The 21,585-nt window shown below is 39.1% G+C and overlaps 1 protein-coding gene across 9 annotated transcripts in view; it reads left to right on the top strand.

Moving 5' to 3' along the window:
• APP (amyloid beta precursor protein) overlaps nucleotides 1-21,585 on the top strand; it is a gene marked incomplete at its 5' end in the record, with an annotated part of 275,766 nt that overhangs the window by 199,890 nt on the left and 54,291 nt on the right. For all 9 annotated transcript variants that reach the window (XM_080696688.1, XM_080696689.1, XM_080696690.1 and 6 more), the window contains 2 exons: nucleotides 2,517-2,645; nucleotides 3,498-3,597. In XM_080696688.1, coding sequence (XP_080552814.1) covers nucleotides 2,517-2,645; nucleotides 3,498-3,597 — 229 coding nt within the window. The remainder of the gene's footprint in view (nucleotides 1-2,516; nucleotides 2,646-3,497; nucleotides 3,598-21,585) is intronic.

Consider the following 21,585-nt stretch of genomic DNA (forward strand, 5'->3'; position numbering starts at 1 on the left):
CACTGGCTTGTTGATAACAATCTTTTCAAGACAGAATGCTTTATGGGACCATTAATAGGTGAGTAACGGGAAGGGAAAAAAATAGTATAGTGAAAATCAGACCTTTTTAATTGAAATAATTTTTCTGATTTGAACTGATGAAAAGGAAAAATTCATTTTCTTCAAAACCTTTTCAAGAGAAAAATATGTCATAGAGCAACTTAGGAAAGTACAATACGCTGGTCAGCTGTATCAGCGGGGCCAGGCAGGAATATTATGTATAAACACAATTAGTTGAAACCCTTTCTTTCACTAGCCTTGAAAGTATAATAGGAATAGTACTAGAGGGATTTTTTCTCTTTTTTTTTTTTGTAGGCCTTGTTATTTTAAAAAGATGACATCAAGGTTACAAAATATCTTTATCACATAAGCCTGTGTATAAAATATCCCTTGCAGTCAACGGTAGTCAGCTTTGAATTCTAAAATTTCAAGATTTTTTTCATTTAGCTTTTATAACCCTATTGTCTTGTAAATAACAATTTTATAGAAATAGCTTATCAATTTTCTCTTTTTACTACATGTCTTCCTCTAATATTTGAAAGGTCATTCTCTGATTTGTAGATCTAACCAGATTTCACAGTACAAATGAGAATTGTAGTGATATGCTGCCAAAAGCTGTCTTTCAAGCTGTGATTTCTCTTTCTTGGGGTTATGGAGAATCACATTTCTTCCAGGAAAAAAAGAATTCCATCAGGCAGATGAGCAGGTTCATTTTGCTGTTGTTTTATGTGTTTTTCTCAAGTGTAGGCAGGTGACCTCTGTGGGAGGCCTCCATCAAGCAAGCACAGAGCATGCCTTGGGTGGTCCTGCTGGTAGGCCTCCCAGTAAACAAAGGGTGAGAGCTGGGAATACCTTATATTCCAGTACCTGGGAGGCTGAGACAGGATGATCACAGGTTCGAGGCCGGCTTCAGCAACTTAGCAAGACCCTATTTCAAAATTTTAAAAAATCAAAGAGCTAGGGTTGTAGCTTAGAGTTACAACACCCATAGGTTCAACAGAAGGAAGGAAAGAAGGAAGGAGGCTCCATTAATTTAACACTGAAGAGGGGAGTGAGAAACAAGAATTCAACAGATGTGCTAGATGCAATAATAGAGGTTTGTGCAGCATTTCGTGGTGAACAGAGAAAGAACACCAAATTCTATGTGGAATGGCAGAGAGAAGGCCCCTCAGTTAACAGGGAAGGAGAGACACACCCCACAGAATATGAATAATAGAACAAAAGCAGCACTATAATACACACACACACACACACACACACACACACACACACACACACACACACACCATCTTTGGGAAGATGATCTGTACCTTCCAATGATTTTTAGGATGCCTGTGACACATACCAGTTAATAATAAGTTTGCGCAAATGGCCCCAATTCTATTCCTGACATGAATTTACATGAGTGATTTATTTTTCTATTTTAATAAAGAAGAAATGTGTATCTTTGCCCATCATTCTTGAAAATCACATGGTAGAATGCATAGGAGAATGGATTTGTTGAAAACAAAGGAACCTTTGTCCTGTTTTCTAATTAGGATGAATGTTTTCATATAAAACTGGAATAAGAGTAAAATGGAGCCACTTAGAAAAAAAATGAAGCACTTAAGAAGAAACTTAATTGTTACTGAAAGAATTAGAATCTGATGGCTTTAAAAAGATCTTAATTAAATTTTAAAGTAAAATAACTACAGTTTAACAATGGCCTTTCTTCTAGAAAAATACAGTGTCAGAGTTTATCAGTTATTTTTTGTGTGGTTAAATTGTCTATTATTTTCTTACTTTGGCTGCTGTACTATTTATGTTACTGATGATGGGATTATTTGTGCAGCATGACTTCTGGCCTTAAAACTGTGTATGGCAGAAATGTAGTCACACATGTGCCCCTGGATGTTTGAGTGGAAGAAGAGAAGGACCCCATTTTAAAACTTTATAGATGTAAATTCTATTCTTTTTCTGTATCAAAATGTGCCTATTTGAAAGGAAAATCTTAAGGAGGGCAGTCATGATGTATGTTGAAAATGCTAAATGCTAGCCGGGAAATGGTGGCACACACTCCTATTCCCAGCATTTGAGAGGCTAAGACAGGAGGATCACAGTTCGTAGACAGCTTCAACTACTTAATGAGGCTCTTTGAAACTCAGTGAGACCCTGTTTCAAAATAAAGAATAAAAATAGGGCTAGGGGTATGGCTAGGAGGTAGAATGCCCCTGGGTTTAATCCCTAGTACTATAAAAATAAACGAATAAATAAATAATAAATAGCTAAATGCTCTGGTAGAAATGAAAACTGGCCAATCTAAATAATATCTCTTCATAAAGGAGTGGAAGAAGTGTTTCCTAGTGAGAATTCACAACAAAAAGACCTGTGACACCTACCCATCCTGGGAGTCATTAGTGAGACCTCTGACCCAAAGGCCATGAAAACAGCCGTATTTTGCACAGAGTTAAAGCGTTTTTCTCCTTTTTCCCTGACAGCCTCGCCACGTATTCACTATGCTGAAGAAGTATGTCCGTGCTGAGCAGAAAGACCGGCAGCACACCCTGAAGCACTTTGAACATGTACGAATGGTGGATCCCAAGAAAGCTGCTCAGATCCGGTCCCAGGTGAGCAGAGAGGGTGCAGATTCGTCGCAGCTTTGGCGACCCAGGGCTCTTGTTCCTTGGGCGGTGGCAGGATCTTCAGATGTTCCCTGAGTCCCTCTTCATCTTTGTGTGTATGGCAATAGCTCCTTGATAAGCTTTAAATTCTAAAAGCTTATCTTAAAGTACTACGTGGTTTGTCATTTTCCAAGTTAAATAACAAATAGCTGCCCTTGCTCCTTCAATGAACCACTGAAAACTGACCACCAAAATGAAGAACATGAATCGTGCCAACTAAAACCGCTACAATTGGCTGAACTAAATCATGGCAGGTCATCATAAACTCCATTGCTAACACTATGTTTAGATTTAATATGGCCCTAAGTGAGGCCCTATGATAATGTTTTATACTCTCCCATTCCCAAAGATTAAAAACTGGAATCTACTTCTAATAGTCTGAAATATCTATTTCCTTGAATTGGAATAATTTAAAAATACTTATATTTGGCATGAAATATCCATTCAAATTGAAATGATCTCGTCTATTAGAAAATTGCAAAGAAGAATGCTTAAGAAATCAGAGGCCATTAGGAAGCCTCAGGATGAGTAATCGAATTTGGCAGAGGTGGTCTTTTTGATTAACTACTACAAGCATATGATATACTGTTTAATGTAAAGATAATTCCTCAGAAGTTAGAGAACAACAACAACAAAAAAAATAAAAAATAAAAAAATAAGGATGCCCTTTCAATTAAGCTTTCCAGCAGTTACTGTTCAGTTTTATTTCAGAAGCTATCTGTCTGCAGCTCTGGATGAGGAAAATACCAGTTCCTATGCCAGAGGTTATTTACCTAGAATTGTCATCCTTGGGTACAGGTGATGACACACCTCCGTGTAATCTACGAGCGCATGAATCAGTCTCTCTCCCTGCTCTACAATGTCCCTGCCGTGGCTGAGGAAATTCAGGATGAAGTTGGTAAGTACGCTCTTGTTTTTGTTGGTTTATTTATTTTTTTAATGCTGCGTATGTAAATTCATTTTCCTCTGGGTAAACCAGGGAAGTGTGTTCTTCTGAGTTGGGAATCTTTGGTGTTCAAATGCATGAATGTCGAAAGACCAGCTTGCCTTTTTACAGTGAAATACTTAAGAGGATACAGTTGGTCTGGTCTCTGCAGTTCTCTCTCAGTTCTTAACTCTCCATGCATGTGAAATTGGAGGAATGTGACTTAATCAAGAGAATATCTGTGCAGCAATAAGCCGCTTATTACGGAAATAGACTGGTCAGGAGTTATTTTCAAATTTCTGTAGCCTTACGGGTATCTCCTTAAGGTGCTTTGATACTTTACGAAAAAACACTTTTCTTCTTCACTATAACCTTTGGAGTGGTATTATAGCTCTGTTTTACAAAGGAAAAAGATTAGACTTGTAAATAATTTCTTTGTCCCACACATCCGGAGCAGCACATTCAAAACACATTAACTGTGACTTCTGACCTTCGAACCTTGATGATATTTTTCAATTCAGTAAATTACAATTCTCTTTTGATGGAAAATAAAAAGGCCCTAAGTATGCTTGAAACCACACTGTTATTTAAATGTAAAATAACATGAAGTATTAAATTTTTTTTGAGATAAACTCTCAGAACGGGTCTGAAAAATACTACAGAGAAATGTCATATATCTATCACCCTGTCTTCTCAGGGATGGTGTCTTATGTATGTGTAGTTAGTATGTTATCAAACCCAAGAAATTATCACTCCCTGCCCACTATCTCTTATGTCCCTAGCTTTCCTAATGGCATGTTTAACATTTCATATGAGTGAGTTCCCCCCTTCCTGTTTTTCTTGGAAAGGGAATATACTCTGGCATAATATGACTCTCCGTACATCCCCAGACTGCCCATACATCACAAAGGATTAGGTGACAGTTCCAGTGATGCATCTGCATAGAATACTAGAAGTTTGGTGCTTAGAAAATCAGCAGAGAAGCATTATGTATCTGGTATATATATTCTCTGCAAAGAATTCTGCCCTTTGTAAACTGAGTTGGAAATACATATAGGTTATCATCAGAAGTTAGGACACCCATGACATTGTGGATAAATACATCCGTTACAGAAATTCCTCCTGTGGAGGGCCTGAAACCCTTCTCAAGAGAGCCGTTGGCTTGCCTTTTAAGTTTCCTGCCAACTTTAGTCTGCTTTTTCTTTTTAGCTTACGGTTGCCCTCTGTAATGGTACTTGTGTTGCTGTCAAATAGTTGGCATGTGTCAGGTGATTGTGGTCTGTTCAGTACTGTGTGTTAATGGAAGGAGTCAAGAACATGTCAGGCTACAATATTGCAAAAGAAACTCTATCATGTGTCTTCTAACTTTTGCTCAGAAGGGGAACTCAGTATTGAGCAAGATCTGATGAGGAGTAGTCTGGGGAGTTTCACTGAACACCCTGGGTTGAGGATGCAAATTTCCAATTACTTTTTCACCCTTTTAATTTTCTTTAAGAAATGAATATACTTTTTAGATCTCTGTGGAGGATAGAAACCTGTAAGGAACCTATTAATTATTATACATAAAATAAGAAAGTCTTCCCTAAAAGTTTTACAAGAAACAAAAACAAATAATGGGTCATAGTTTTAATGAACTAAAGCTAAATTTGGGATGAAGGCTTTCTTTCTTTATTACCTGTGGGTAGCCCAAGCCTACATTCATATGCAACTTCAATTGACGTGGGGTTGATGATGCCGTGGGGAAATACTGTACCAGACCACGGGGGAATAAGCCATTGCAACGGACTAGAAAGTTGATAGCCTCCTCCACTTGCACCCAGTAATTACAGTTAACTCTTTCTAATTAAATTATTAGAACTTTCTGTTCAGCAGTATACTGCTGAAAACATTAGCCACCGATGAGTCATAATTCCACAGAACAGATGGTGATTCAGATTCTTGAGTGTTTCAGAATGCCCAAGAATGGGGCAACCCAATAAACTCAAAATCTCAGAGACAGGGATGATATTTAGAAAATTAGAATTTTTACAAATCCTTAATATGGAGCCAGGTGCATTGGCACATGCCTGTAACCCCAGTACTTGGGAAGCTGAGACAGGAGGATCACAGGTTCGAGGTCAGTACATGGTAATTTAAGGAGACTGTTTCAAAATAAAATAAACTAGAACTAGGGGAGTAGCTTAGAGGTAGAATCCCCTAGCCCTAATTCCAATCCCTATGAGCCCCCCAAAGTTTTTTATTTAGAATTCTAGCTGATTCCTTTTTTAAATGGCTATTTACTATACAAAAAGCTTACAATAATGAGCTTCCATTAAGTAGACCCATCAACCCTTTGAGCTCCTATTATGAAAGCTAAAGAAGAGAGATCTCTGGGAGAATGGCTTTTCTGGGTTGACTTTATTAGGCTTCTATAGTCTTTCATCATTTGAAGGAATGTTGTAAAGAACACACTATCAAGTAGGGTGTAGGTGAAACAGGATTGGCTTTGGGATACTAAATGTTTAAGCTGAATGCTATTCAGGAATTCCTTCTATTCTCTACTGTTCATATAAGTATTGAAATAAATATGGCTGTGTTTTGGGCCCCCTTTCTAAATAAGATGATCATAGATTTCCTCCAGTTTTTGTCTTGTTCAGTTAATAAAGTCTTTTATTTCATGTTTTGTCATTAGTCTGATTTGCACTACCTGCCAATTCCCTAAATAATCAAACTTTAGAATTGAAATCATTTCAGTGCAGATAAGGAGGATACTAAAATTCATAGCCGCTGGCAAAAGAGCAAGATGTGAAAGTACCTACAATATGCATGCCCCTTTTGTGTAAAAGTTTGAGTACATAAGTCTCTGCAGTTAGGATATGTTGAATGCAGATAAATATCTGGAGAGAAATAGAGTTATTTGGTTAAATAATGATGACAAATGCCTTCTGAGTGAAGGGTTTTCACTGGTCTGAGGATCTTTACAGCATGTGTGTGTCTGTAGGGGCACTGGTATATCTACTTCAGTACATTGTGCTCCCAATTAAAATGGGCAAAAATGGGAAAGAGGGGAGCTATACTAGAAAGAAAAGAAGCTGCAGTTGGAGATGAGAATTGGAATCAAGCTTATGAGAGCAAATAAAGCATGACTAGCGCGTGGGGTCCGTTGTGCCAGTGGATTCTGGCCCTGGGCTCTTTCTCCCATTGCACCTCCCTGAAGCAGCCCATCTGTTTATGCTGTGTTCCTGCTGAGTCCAGTAAATCCCAAATCCAGAGGCCTCACAACAGCCTGACTGCTGTGTCCCAGTGCCGTATTCCTGACCATCAAAATATCTCACATATCTCTGAAACTCCAGTCTGTATCTAGAGAGAAGGAACTCATCGTGATCTTCTGGAAACTCACCCATATTTCACTAGGGTAGATTTTCACAGTTGACTCAAACCTATCCCCGACACACTCCTTTCCCATTAAACTCAAATCCTGTCTCTTCCGCCTGCCCGTGTGTGTGCACATGGAATCCCTGCTCTGCACATCCACCTCTGTAGCTCAGATGCAGTGTTTCAAATCATCACTCCACTGGACGCCCAGAGGGTCACACCAGCCCTCATCTTGACTCCCTCCCGCCAAAGTCTGTCCCCTCGTGTCCGCCCGAGTTCCCTGCAATGCAAAGAGCAGCTGTGCAAGGCTGCATTGAAAGTTGCTTCCTTCAAGATTCAACCAGCATGCCCCTGGTCCTTTAAACCCTTGCTGCGTCTGCATAACGAACAAGGGTTGTAACAGCCCTTTTGATGACAGCCACCTCATGAGCTGGTGACACCGTGCTGTCAGTGGTGCGGGTTCTTGCTGAAGGTTCCTCCTTGAGGCACAGGACTATCATGTAAAAAAGTGTGACAGGAGGTTTAGGTGAAAAGTAGGAGCTGACAGTCCTTCTACATCCCGCTCACAGAGCCAAACGCTCCGGTACTGGGCTGTGCTCACTTGAGGCAGGAGTTTCTTAGAGTTCACATGGATGTAACATAGGAGCTAATGACGACCCTGGGGAATTTAGCAACTGTGTCCCTGATTACCACTGAAGAAGCTGACCCTTAGAGGGGCAACTAACTTAAGTAGTATTGAAGCTAAAGTCTATCTGAATCCTAAATTCCTGTTCTCTCTGCTACCCATTCTCCTCTCTTGGGCTGAAGTTTTTTTAGTTAACCTCAGAGTCCAAAGCATTGGGTAACCACTTCCAATACCATGCTCTGCTCGGTATCTGCTTATTTGTTTCTTTCTCCACCAATTCCTATCCTGCAAGCTGTTTGGAGCCATCCACATCTTGGTTGTCTTTGCCTCAGGACCCAGCAGGGATCCTGATACTTTGTAGGTATTAATATGTGTAGGCATTGGGTTGAAGCAAACCTTCTGGGCTGCAAGGTATCTTCCTTGGCACCCAGCATAAATATTGTGCAAAATGAATCTCTGTCCTCAGCCACAGAAGACAGTTGTTCTAATTGATCAGGTGAACAAAATGGATGTGGTGGGCAGAGATATCAAAGAATAAAGCAGAGTTCTGAGAACTGTTATAAATAACGCTCTACAGCAAAGTCCTGCGTTTGTGCCACAGCATTCTGCTATTTGGTCTTCTCCACAATTCACATCCTGTGACACTGGTTTATTAATTATGTTATCTGATTTGACCGTCATGTGAATTTTGAAACTGCTGTATTTTTGCACAAAACGTTTGCTTTTTATTTTTTCGGTTCTGTTTGAATTAGTAGTATGTTCAATTTCTCAGGCACAGTCATTTATTATGTTTATTTTTTTTTGGATTTTTATTTTTATTTTTTATTTTATTATTTTTTTGTAAACAAGAGATTTATTGGAGGAGCCGGTATGAAAGGAAGAAACAAAGAAAGAGAGAGAAAGAGAGAGAGAGACAGAGGGGGAGAGAAAGAGGAATAAAGAAGGCTTAATGGATTTTTAAAAGACACATTCAGCAAAAAGATAAGGGGATGCTTGAGTATTCTGTGCAATAAGGATCAAGTTACTTTTCTTTAGTAGAGAAATCTGCTGAGGATGGCTATGAAGATAAAAAGGAAGGAGGAGAGGAGAAGAAAGCAGCTCAGTTTGAGAAGGTGTTCTACAAAGCTTCCTGTGGTGAGAAAATCCAATGGAGAAGCTTCCTATCCCATTAGACATTGTATTTCTACAGTGTAATCCACTCCATTGACTTCTATGTAATAACTATACTTTATTGAGTCACGAATGTTCTATAATGCTAAGAGATCAAAGAAGATGCTCAACATTTTTGTTAGAGCAATTTTCTTGTATAGGGCCACTGGAAAGATAGAAAAATCAAATAAAAAATGTCAGCACAGATATTTGTACAAATCTAACAGAAAGAACCTGACATTTTTGTCGAAGGATGTTGTAGAAGTTTTAGGGTTTGAAACGTTGAGCCAACAGGTCTTGAGTACCTGTCTGCCATCTGGACTATACAGATAAAATTTAATTTGGAAAAAAGATTTGTGTTTAATTTGCAAACCATTTTTGTAGTAGGTAATTATTATATATTGAAACTATATGTCATTTCAAGAACAAAACAAGCTATATCATTTCTAAGATACCTTAAGAATTTTTTGCTGAAGTTGAATTATCTGCAAGAAAAACAAACATTGGCTTAACTCAACTCTTTTGATCTAGGTTGGAGGCAGCATCAGTACTAATAGAGGAGAGATCATGGTCAAAAAGAACAACTGTTGATTTCATGGAACTAACTAAATGCAGCCAGGGAGGGACTTAAACAAGAGAACCTTGGCTACTTTCTACACTAGTAAGATTTTACTAAATGGTGCCACTTTCTCTACCTGGGAGGCTCTATTTGCTAGTCAGTGGTTGGCTCCACCATTCTAAGCATTTTTTGGTCAAAGTGTAAGTCTTTTCTAAAAACTTTCCATGATATAAAAAACCTAACAACCTATTAAAATCCTGCCAAGAAACTAATACAGCATCTGACCAAAAGGTTATTGTCAATATCCTTTGAATAAATGAATACATGAATGCATAAGTCCTTAAAAAGCTTTTAAATATCATCTTATCTATTGCTGAAACCTTCCTAACAGTTTTTAAGCATTCTTTTATCATAAAGAAGCAATACAGATACAAATCTTACAGTGATAACACTTTTTTAACTGTAAGGGTAACAACAATAGTCATTAGTACTACTCTGGTAGTCTAATTTGGAGAGTATTTGCACGAAACCCAAGGGGATTTCTAAATGGATGCTTATCTTAAGATTTAGAAAACAAAGTGTGAGAACAATAGACTGAAGTTGAAGAAGAATGGCAATCTGGGGATTTTATTGTTCTATTGGCTTCTTTTTATCTCTCTCTTTTTTTTTTCCTGGACATTGGTGCCAGAGTACAAATGAGTGGAAACTATAATAAAAATATTTAAAATTACTATTTCATTAAAATATCTGTCAGGCATTGGTAGCATTAAAGGTGCATGCATGATGCTAGGTTCCAAGTAAGAGAAACATGAAAGAAGGAAAGAATGGTGATACTTCTTACTTGTGCAGAGAACACTGAATACAATGAAGCCTCCTTGGACCATAGTGTATCACCTGTAGCATCAGCAGTAGAGGCCCTTGGGCACTGAAATGTGGCAACTCCAGAGAGGCATCTTTCTGTGTGTTCATTCACTTACTCATTCAGCCAGGATTTTTTTTTTTTTGTGTGTGTGTGTGTTTGGTAGATTTAATTTTTTTTTCATATTTTTTTTATTTTTTTTGGAAAGTTTAAATTTATTATGTTTATTATACTTCCTTTTTTAAAAAAAAAGTTATTTGCCTACAAATTATGAAGCTTTCTTGCAAAGAAACACTTAAGGCATTGTTTATAGAGGGGAGAAATTTCTTAATCTAGTTTAGATATTTAGGACTTTTTTATTCAACAAATGATAGAATCATTATTCTCATGAAAATATGCCCCCTTCAATGTACATGCTTGAACTGGCTCTTAACCCTTCAAAAAGGCAGAATCTCTTCAACCCTCACTGCTCAACCTTTGCATTGTCAAGAGGTTATTTAAAGATGGGGTGGGAAGTGGGAAAGAGCTAAATGTGTGCTTGTATGCCTCTACCATCTCGTACTCCATTAAGGTATATGACTACAATGTACCAATTTTAAAAAAAAGATGGTTGGATTTTCTCCTCCCATCATAATCTCCCTTAATTCTATACTAAAAGGGTTCTGTGCTTTCTGTTGGCACCGGGGTTATTTATCAAAGTGCTTCATTTTGTAGCTACCTCAAGGCTAAAAATACTGTAGCTCTCAATTCCTAGGTGGCCGTTTTGCTGAACGCTATAATGACCAATTTATGAGACAGACGATAGGAAGGACAGGAAAGGAAGGCATAATTGTTTCATGCCCTGGTTTTACTTTTTTGCTTTTAGCATTCAAAATTAATAAAAAAAATGAATTATTATAAGCCAGATGTAGGCTCTCTGGCTGAACAAATCCATAGTTAATGGGACTGGTATTGAAAGATGGCAAAGAATCAAGAAACTGGCTCTAATGAGAGAGTGCTTATTTTTTATTATAATTTTACTGTAGCCTTTTGATAAAATTTTCCACTCCTAGAGAAAAAAAGATACAGCGTGCTTATTTAGAAGACAGTGTTTCCATTTTTTGCCTCTTGTAGATCTACTGATTTGGAGACTTAATAAATCCAAACTAGACTATGTCTGAAAATAGAATATTTACAGCACTTCCCAGCCCAACAACAACAACAAAAAAAAAAAAAAACATTTAATACTATGGAGACTTAAAAGTATCCTTAAATGTAACTTTTTATTTTTGCAGTAGTAGGAATAGAACCCAGGAGCTACACCCCTCCACCCCGCCGCCCTATTTTTCCTTCTTTATTTTGAAACTGGGTCTCACTGAGTTGCAAAGGGCCTCACTAAGTATCTGAGGCTGTCTGCAAACCTTGATCCTCCTATCTCAGCCACCCAAATGCTAGAATTACAAGCATGTGCCACCATGTCTGACTTCTTTTTTTATTTTTTATTTTTTTCTGGTACTGGGGATGGAACCCAGAAGCATTCTACCTCTGAGCTCCACCCCCAGCCCACACTCTTATTCTTTGTTTTGAAACAGGGTCTCACTGAGTTGCAAAGGGCCTCACTAAGTAGCTGAGGCTGTCTGCAAACCTCAATCCTCCTGTCTCAGCCTCCCAAATGCAGGGATTACAAGTGTGCGCCACCGTGCCCGGAAAACCACTTATTTTATAAATGAAAAAATGAGAATGCATTGTCAAGTGAATGAGCCTCCAATAAAACATTTTAATCTTCAAAGTAGGAAGATACAGATGCATATGGCACCCTACTTTTCTGACAGGTTGAGTGCCGTGTTGAAATGTCAGCAAGATATATGTGTGATTGCCAGCGCCTCAGATTCCCAGCTGGGCCATTTGCAGTCTCTAGAGGCTAGAGACCTTAACCCTTGATTTATTGGAGTACTTTGTATACATTTTGTTCTCTGTACCTTTTTGTGGATGGGTACTATACAAGCTTTCTTTATTTTGCTTAAGAATTTCATTATGGTATCTATAAAAGTTAGCAAGAAACACAAGTTTTCCTAAATAATTTTTATAGTTTTACATTCTGGCAAGAAGATATTTTCATTCATGTACTTACAAGCGATAATTTTTTTTAAAAAAAGCCAATACTTTTAACAAAATTTAAAAGGATACACTTTCTATTCTTGTCCAAGTTCAGTTGTTCGTTTCTATATTTACTTTCAGTACTATTCCTTCAGTCGGTGTGTTTATTCTTATTTTATTCCACATTGTTTTAATTCCTAGAGCGAGCCTTGTAGTAAGTTTTGTTATGATCAAGTATGAGCCTTTCCTTTGTTATTCTTTTCTAAGTTTGCTTTCTTTCTTCAAGCATCATGATTTCCATATGAATTTTAAGATTTTTTTTTTTCCTGTGAAAAAAGGTAGGGGCCAAGCATGGTGGTGCACGTTTGTAATCCCAGCATTTGGGAGGCTGAGACAGGAGGATAACAGTTCATGGACAGCCTCAGCTACTGACACGGGGGTCCCTGCCCCCCGTCAGTGGCGGGGCTGAGCAGGAAGGTAGAGTGCTGACGGCTCGAACACACACACACACGAGCCGGGAGTCAAGTCAAGCAAGATTTCGTTTATTCCTCTCCAAGCAATCATATATATAGCACAAAACCATGAGGGGAATTCCCATGGGAAATAGCCTAGCCTATCGGAATAAAGATCACTAGCACATAGTTCACAGCCAATCCCAGGCCAGTACATGAGCCAATCATGTGTGGGGAAGCTCCTTTAAAGGTAAGGGAAAAACTGCTCAGTCTCCCCACCCATAATGAATGGAGAAACCACTCCTTCGTAGCTTCCTCCAAGCGCCATCTTAGCCCCTTTTCTGCTGAATTGAATCATTTTACTGCGGAAGTTCTTAAACTTTACCTAAAGCTTTGCCTTAGGCTGCAGGCCTCTCAGGCCAAGGGAGGCTGCATCTCTTTAGGCTCTGTATGGATACACCCCATCAAGCTACTTAGTGAGGGCCTTTGCAACTCAGTGAGACCCTGTTTAAAAAAAAAAAAAAGAATAAAAATAGGGCTGGGGACATAGCTCGGAGGTAGAATGCCCCTGGGTTCCATCCCTTACAAAATAAATAAATGTAAATAAATAAATAAATAAATGGTGGGGATTACTCTAGATCTGTAGCTCAGTTTGAGGAGTATTACTATTATAATTTTTTAAATGAAGTTTAAACAGCACTATTCCTAGAACCAGTGTCCACTATGAGATGATTCTACATTGGCCCCATTCAGGAAGATGGATATTTAGAAAGTGCAGGAGAAATGCATCATGATATTTATATTAAAACATTATTAGTAAAATGTTTTAGTTTATATATTGCTGCATATAATAATGCTAAATTTCTATCATTGCATAACTGGGACCATTTCCTCATCATGTAAAACCATTTTTTGCTTTGTGTGTGCTATGTGTGTGTTGAACCCAGGGTCTTATTCATGTTAGGCAAGAGTTCTAACTCTAATATCTGTCCACAGACTCTGACTTTACACTCACAGTGACAGCTTCCTTGAAGGTCTGAAAGATAGCTCTAGCAGTCTGATTCAGGATTTTCAAGATTTTATTAAAATTCTGAAAGTTAAGCTGGGCGTGGTGGTACACGCTTGTAATACCAGCATTCGGGAGGCTGAGACCGGAGGATCGCGGTTCACGGATAGCCTCAGCTACCTAGTGAGGCCCTCTGCAACTTAGTGAGACCCGGTTTCAAAATAAAGAATAAAAAATAGGGCAGGGGGTATACCTCAGAGGTCGAATGCCCTTGGGTTTCACCCCTAGACCCACAAAAAAAAAAAAAAAATTCTGAAAGTTAAAAAAAAAAGAAAAGAAAGTTCAGGAGAATTGATTTAGCACATTGTCATCTTCTACTCTGAGCTTTAGAAAAATTCCGGAGATTTTCCTTATCCTTTGATGCCTGATGCACCAATGTTTGTTGTCAGTTTTACGTTATGACTTGTATCAAGGGTGGAAATTGTCGACCATTTGGATGAAGCCTAAGATAGGGTCTCCACACTATGCTCTGCTGGCTCCTGTGTTGGTTCAGCAGTGCTATTCTAAACGGATTTCCATAACTCGCCAACTCTGATGTGTGGCCCTCTAATTTAAAACAAAATCAAACCGTAACAAAAATGATTGGGGAGTGAAGTCAGACCACAGTGATGACCGCAGAACTGCCTCCTGGCACGGTGCTCTACAACAGATGTGTCCTGATTTTGTGTAGCGTCTTGGGAACCACCAATGATTTTACACCATAAACAAGGGCTGGTCATTCTGTTTTTCACAAATAGCTGCCTTCAAGTTTCATTTATAAAAATAAAAATTAAGAAACAAGAGAAGAAAAAAATGTGGTGGTGTTTGCTGCCCTGAATATGGGTATGGGTCCAAATTATGATTAATTTTGAAATATGTTTTCACAAAGAATTAACTGAGAATAAGACAAATTTGTTTGTACGTGAGAAAGAGTTTGGAAGCAATGTTAATTTGCCTCTTGCTGTTTGGATCAGAAACAAATCTTGCAATGTGTTTGTTCCTTGAGTAAACCCCCTTATTCTTCTATAGATGTTCTGTGAGCTGCTTTAGAAATAAAATCATAGAAGTTGAGGTATGATATATCATCAGAGGTCATGAATCAAGCCAGGCATGGTGGCGCATGCCTGTAATCCCAGCATTTGTGAGGCTGAGACTAGAGGATTGCGGTTCTCGGACAGCCTGAGCTATGTAGCAAGGCCCTTCACAATTCAATGAGACCCTGGTTCAAAAATTTAAAAAAGACTAAAAAACAGGGCTAGGGGTCTAGCTCTGAGGTTCCATGTCCCTGGGTTCCATCCCCAGTACTGAAAAAAAAAAAAAAAAGAAGCTCATGGATCAGCCAGGTATGGTGGCACACACTTGTAATCCCAACATTTAGGAGGCTGAGACAGGAGAATCATGGTTTGCGGACAGCCTCAGCTACTTAGTGAGGCCCTCTGCAACTTAGTGAGACCTTGTTTCCCTGTTTCAAAATAAAAATAAAAAATAGAGGTGGGGGTATAGCTCAGAAGTAGAATGCACCCTGGGTTCCATCCCCAGTACTGAAAAAAAAAAGTCATGGATCAATCTATTAACCTATTCCAAATTATAAAACATGTGTCCAAAGAAATGTGGACTTGGTATACATCAAAACCCAAGCTTGGAAATGCACACCTGTAATCTCAGTACGTGGGAGGCTGACACAGAAGGATCACAGGTTCAAGGCCAACCTCAGCAACTTAGCAAGACCCCCCCCCCCAGCAATTTAGCAAGATCCTCTTTCAAAGTAAAAATAATAAAATAGATGCTGGAGGTGTAGCTTAGAGGTAGAGTGCCCTTTGGTTCAATCCCCAATACCCCCCCTCCAAAAAAAAAAATGTTCCACTGTTCACAGAATTTTTTAACTTGGAGCACAAGACAGTGATCAGAGAATCAAGGCTAGGCTATGACTTATATGCATTGACCTAAGGTAGTATATTTAAAATAGCCTATTCTGGAGTGAGGGAACATACCTCTAATCCCAGTACTTGGGAGGCTGGGACAGGAGAATTGCAAGTTTGAGGACACCCTCAGCAATGTAGCAAGACTCAGCAATGTAGAGAGAGGGAGACCCTGTTTCGAAACAAAAGCAGAAAAAAAAAAGGTGGGGGGTAGGTAGAATGACCCTGGGCTCAATCCCCAGCATCACAAATAAATAGATATCCTGTTTAATCTGTTTACCCAAATTATCCTTTCATTACCTATGCTCATGGGTTAAATCTTATTTTTTTTTTTTTTGAGGCAGTAATTGATAGCTACTTGTATTTTCTTTTTTTTTTTTTTTTTTTTTTTTTTGCGGGTCTGGGGATGGAACCCAGGGGCATTTGACCTCCGAGCTACACCCCCTGTCCTATTTTTTATTCTTTATTTTGAAACCGGGTCTCACTGAGTTGCAGAGGGTCTCACTAAGTAGCTGAGGCTGTCCGTGAACCACAATCCTCCAGGTCTCAGCCTCCGGAATGCTGGGATTACAAGCATGCACCACCACGCCCGGCTGCTACTTGTATTTTCTTGTACTTGTCTCTGTTGTCTTCGCTTTGGGTTTGGGTGGCATTTAGATGAGTCTTTACTGTCCTTGAGAAGCAATACCCAGGTGTTTATTGATGTCTTCAGCTTCTTCTGTAGCACTGAGCTTTCTGTGGCTGCTCCTTGGGCCAGGGGAGACCAGAGGAGGAAGGAGGGGCAGCTACAGGTTTTATGGCACTCAGACGCAGTAGCCTGTGCAGCTTGGCTCCGTAAACCATCAGGATCTTCTTCTTTGGGGCCAGTAATGGTGAAGTGAAATTCTGAGGCTCTGGAAAGTTGCTTTTGAAGTTTTGCAAGTTATGAAGGAGCTTCCTGGAACCTGTAGAGATCCAGGAGTGTCAAAGGGAACATATCATGTTAATATGATATTAGCATTGCCTGTTGTTTTTATTTAAGAAGCTCCAAACCATTTCATATTTTGAGAAATATCAGAAGTTTTTTTTTTTTTGAGGGAAAGACTTTGCTGTTTGAAATTCTGATTAGCTAACATTTTTTTGCTATTTGGAATTATAAATTAGTTAATGTTTCTATCTTCCCTTTTATTGATGAGTTTTCATTCAAGTGAAAGTTAATATATTTGATAGGAACATAGCTACAAATATTTTCTTAAAGACCAGCTCCAAATGACATGTGTTAGCTGTGCGTGGTGGCACACACTTGTGATCCCAGCGAGTGGGAGACTGAGACAGGAGGATTACATAGGTTCGAAACCAGCCTCCGCTACTTAGTGAGGCTCTCAGCAACCAAGTGAGACCCTGTTTCCAAATAAAGTATAAAATAGGTCTGGGAGTGTAGCATGGAGGTAGAAAAGCCCCTGGGTTCCACCCTCATTACCACAAAAAAAAAAAAAAAATGACATGTGTTTATTGCTGTTTATAAGTTTCCAAAGATACCAATACATGGTTCTCCAAACTTTTTATATGTGAAACTTTATTGTTGATTTATGAGTAGTTACAGCTATCTTATACTAAACAGCTACTGCAAAATTAAAAGAAATTAACTCTACCATTGCCAATGAGATGTCAATCAGTAAGTGACATAGCTCTCAGTTACCACTCTGGTGATTTGAAGGACATCTTAGAAAGCTTCAAAGGTATACATATTGGTGCTTACCTTGGAAGCAGAGATACTAAAATTGGAATGAGAAAGAGAAGGTTAGCATGGTCCCTCACAAGAAACATGTGCCAATTTGTGGGCACTCCTTGCTGTTTGATTCCATTTTGATGAGCTCTACAGGGTAGTAAATTCATAGAGCAGAGTGTAGAATGGCGGTTGCCATGGGCTGGGAAGAGGAGGGAATGTGGAGTTTGTGTCTGCTGGGTACCGGGTTTCAGTTTAGGGAGATGAGAAGGTTCATTTGGCAAGATATGTGGTGGCATGGTTACAGAGCAGTATGAATATACTCAATGTGTACACTAAATTGTACACTTAAAATAGAAGCTGGGAATATAACTCATGATATCCACATGCAATGTCCTGAGAATTGTCCCTAGTGCCAAATTTTTAAAAAATTGGTTAAAATAATAAAATTTTTATTATATTTTTACCATAAAATATATTTAATTGTATCATTTATAAATAGCAAGAAGATCCAAGGGATTAATCAAAGGCAGAAGATCTTACACCATAGGAGAACGCCCAATCTGGCACTCCCCATGGTCTAAAGCAGCCTTGATTGACTCCCTCGGTCTGAGACTCTGCGATACAACCCAGTAAAGGAGTAGTGGGGACTGAGATACCACAGACTCGAGATCCACAGCACCTTAAGTGAAGTCGTAGTGACCTAGGGAAGAACCCAGAGAAGGCACAAATTTCCGAAATCATGGGAAAGAGGAATAACAATGGAACAATGAATGCCCACAACCCCACAACATCAGAACCTGATAAAACAGAAATTCAGAGATTTATAGAAGATCAAATCAGGAAAATAACTGTAGAAATAATAGAGGTGTTTCGAAAAGAATTCAGAGAGAGCCAAAGAGATGCAATTAATGAAGTAAAGACCTCAATTCAAAGTACAAACAACCGATTAGACCACATGGAGAATAGAATCTCGCTCCTAGAAGATGATCATTCAAAAAATGAACGCATAGTTTCTAATTTAGAAAAAAAAATCCTACAGCAGGAATCTGACATTGAAGAAATATGGGCCCATTTTAAGAGAGCTAACCTAAGAATAATTGGAATAGAGGAGAGAAAAGAAGGTGAAACCAAAGGGATTAACAATCTTTTCAAGAAAATAATAGCAGAAAATTTTCCAAACATAGAGCAAGAGGTTGATACACAGGTCCAGGAAACTTATAGAACCCCCGTTAGAGAGGATCAGAGAAGAGGATCCCCACGCCACATAGTTGTCAAAATGACCAATGTGGAAGCCAAGCAGAGAATCTTAAAGGCAACAAAAACAAAGGGCCAAGTGACATTCAGAGGCAAACCAATTAGGATCTTCAGTAAATATGTATTAAATATCTATCATGTTCCTGATACTGTGCTAAGCACCAGATATGTCACGGGCACAAGATGCCATTTTTACTCAGAACAGTTTAGAATTTGTTTGTAGTGACTTCAGACGAACAGTTGAGAAAGAGGCTGCACTCTGAGGTCAAGCTGGCTCTGAGGATGTTGGCTGACAGCGGCTCCTGGTGCCTGCCATTGCTCACTAAAGGCTGTTAGAGCAGGAAGGAGCCTTCATTTAGCTGGCTCAGCCACATCATGTCATAGGTCAATGAAGTGACCAAGGTCCCTGGTTAATAAGACAACAGATCAGATCTACTCCAACGTCTGTTTCTAGTGGTATTTACTTATTACTAGTGACAAGCCAAACAAAACTGAATCTGAGGAGCTATACATATTTAGCATCAGCACCTTTTCACTGAAAATGTTAATGATGCAAGAAATTCCCCTTCTTTTAACATTTGTGCCTCATTAATAGATGCTCCCGGGCTCAAAGATTCAACCTTCTTGAATACATATGTCAATATTAAGGTATCTAAGAAGGATGCAAACATCAGCTACATTATACATTTGGCCGGGGTTTGGGGTTATAGTGATATTCTCAATTTGTTTAGAAATCTTATGCAAAATGTAAAACATGTTAACAAACATTCCCTGTACCAGGTAATTACCGCTGTTAGATTTTTCTGTGCAGGACAAGCAAAAGTTTCTGTAAAAGAATGAGGTAGGGATTCTCAGCCAAGACATCACCATTTGCAAGAGATCAGGCATAAAGGGCTCAGCTCTGGGAATGTCTGTGGCTGGCGTCCATTGGCAGATGGCTGTTGATGGCATGATGCTGCTGATGTTAAATCATACACAGGATGAGGCCGCCTCCCAAGCCAGCAGAGGGAATTGCTTCATGGTTGTGGGCCGTTTATTTATTGCAACACCATATGTATTTAGAAAAGGAAATAGAAGAGGGAATAAAAATTTAATGAAAAATCTTATATATTTATTTTCTAAGTTTACATTATTACTCAGTTGCCTTTTTTTTTTTCTTTTCAGTAATGGGGATGGGACCCGGAGGCATTCTACCTCCGAGATACATACACCCCCAGCCCTTTTTTTATTCTTTATTTTGAAACAGGGTCTCACTGAGTTGCAAAGGGCCTAAGTAGCTGAAGCTGTCTGCAAAACGCGATCCTGCTGTCTCGGCCTCCCAAATGCTGGGATTATAAGTGTGCACCACCACGCCCAGCAGTTGCCTTCTTCTTGACCATAGACTTTGCTGTGTGTTTAATCGATTGTCTATTTTTTAATCTCACTTGATCCTCAAAATAACCCTAGACAGGCAAAGCACATAGTTTTTCCCTTTTCCCTTTGTGCTTCATGAGTCAAACTCATAAAGTCACATGATTCGGAATGTGTTTATTTATGCTACCCCATATGCATACAGTGTCCATCCCCAGTTTTGACCTGTTGATCCTGTTCATTTTTTAAAGCCCTAATGCTCATGTCCCCTCCCCCTTCATTTTTTTCTTTTATGGGTGCCTTGTTTGTGCTACCCATAAGATTTCTAATGCTGAGCTACACTCCAGCTCACTAAAGACTAAATCTTAAATCACTAAATCTTAAATCTTTGATGGAACACAGATTATCTGCTCACTGATTATAGAGCTTATATATTGCATGTGTGTACTGCTACTTTGATACATACATGTCAATTAATGGCCACTTAACTAATTTTAAGTTCTTTCAGAGTATGAATACAATCTCATGTGCATTCGTGTCTCCTGAAAAAAGTATTACAAATGCCTATGTCCAAGGAGTAATACTTGGAAATTGTTAAAAATACATGCTGGGCATGATGGCATAGGAACTCTAATCCCAGTACTTGGGAAGCTGACACAGGAGGGAGGGAGGGAAGAAGGAAGGAAGGAAAGAAGGAAGGAAGGAAGGAAGGAAGGAAGGAAGGAAGGAAGGAAGGAAGGAAGGAAGGAAAAAATATACATTCTTCATTCCCATTCAAAGAAAGAAAGGAAGAGAAGAGAAGAGAAGAGAAGAGAAGAGAAGAGCCAAGCCAGGTGTGGTGGTGCATGCTTACAATCCCCGCACTTAGAAGGCTGAGACAGGAGGATCACACAGGTTTGAAGCCAGCCTCAGCTACTTAGTGAGGTTCTCAGCAACTTAGTGAGACACTGTTTCCAATAAAATATAAAATAGGTCTGGGAGTATAGCCTGGACGTAGAAAAAGCCCCTGGGTTCCACCCCCAGTACCACCAAAAGAAAAGAAAAAAGAAAGATACACATCCTCTGTCCCCATTCCTGAATTGCTAAATCGACAACACTAGGGATGGCTATGTTCATTTTCTTCACTGTAACAAAATACCTGAGATGAATCCACTTAAAAGAAGGAAAGGTTTGTTTTGGCTCACAGATAAATCAGTCTGTGGTTTCTCTTGGTTGCATTGGGCCCCTGACAGCACTATACATTATAAAAAGAGTGTATGGTGGGAATAGCTAACTGGCTCAAAGCAGCAAGAAAGCAAAAAAAAAGAGAGAAAAGTGCTGGGGTACTAATGTCCCAGTGATCTAACTCACTCCAACTAGGCCTCACCTCTTAGCATCTTAGGCAGGGGGCCGTGTCTTGAACACATGGACTTTGTGGGACATTTGAGATCCAAACTATAGCAATAGTTGATATAGCTTGTTTCCCATCCAAGTACTAACCAGACCCAACCCTGCTTAGCTTCCGAGATCAGACGAGATCGGGCGCGTTCAGGGTGGTATGGCCATAGACTATATAGCTTGTTTTAACAAGCTCTCCCAAGTAACTATGATGCACACTAAACTTTGAGAATA

The sequence above is a fragment of the Muscardinus avellanarius genome, assembly GCF_963383645.1.
Source record: "Muscardinus avellanarius genome assembly, chromosome: 5".
NCBI lineage: Eukaryota > Metazoa > Chordata > Mammalia > Rodentia > Gliridae > Muscardinus > Muscardinus avellanarius.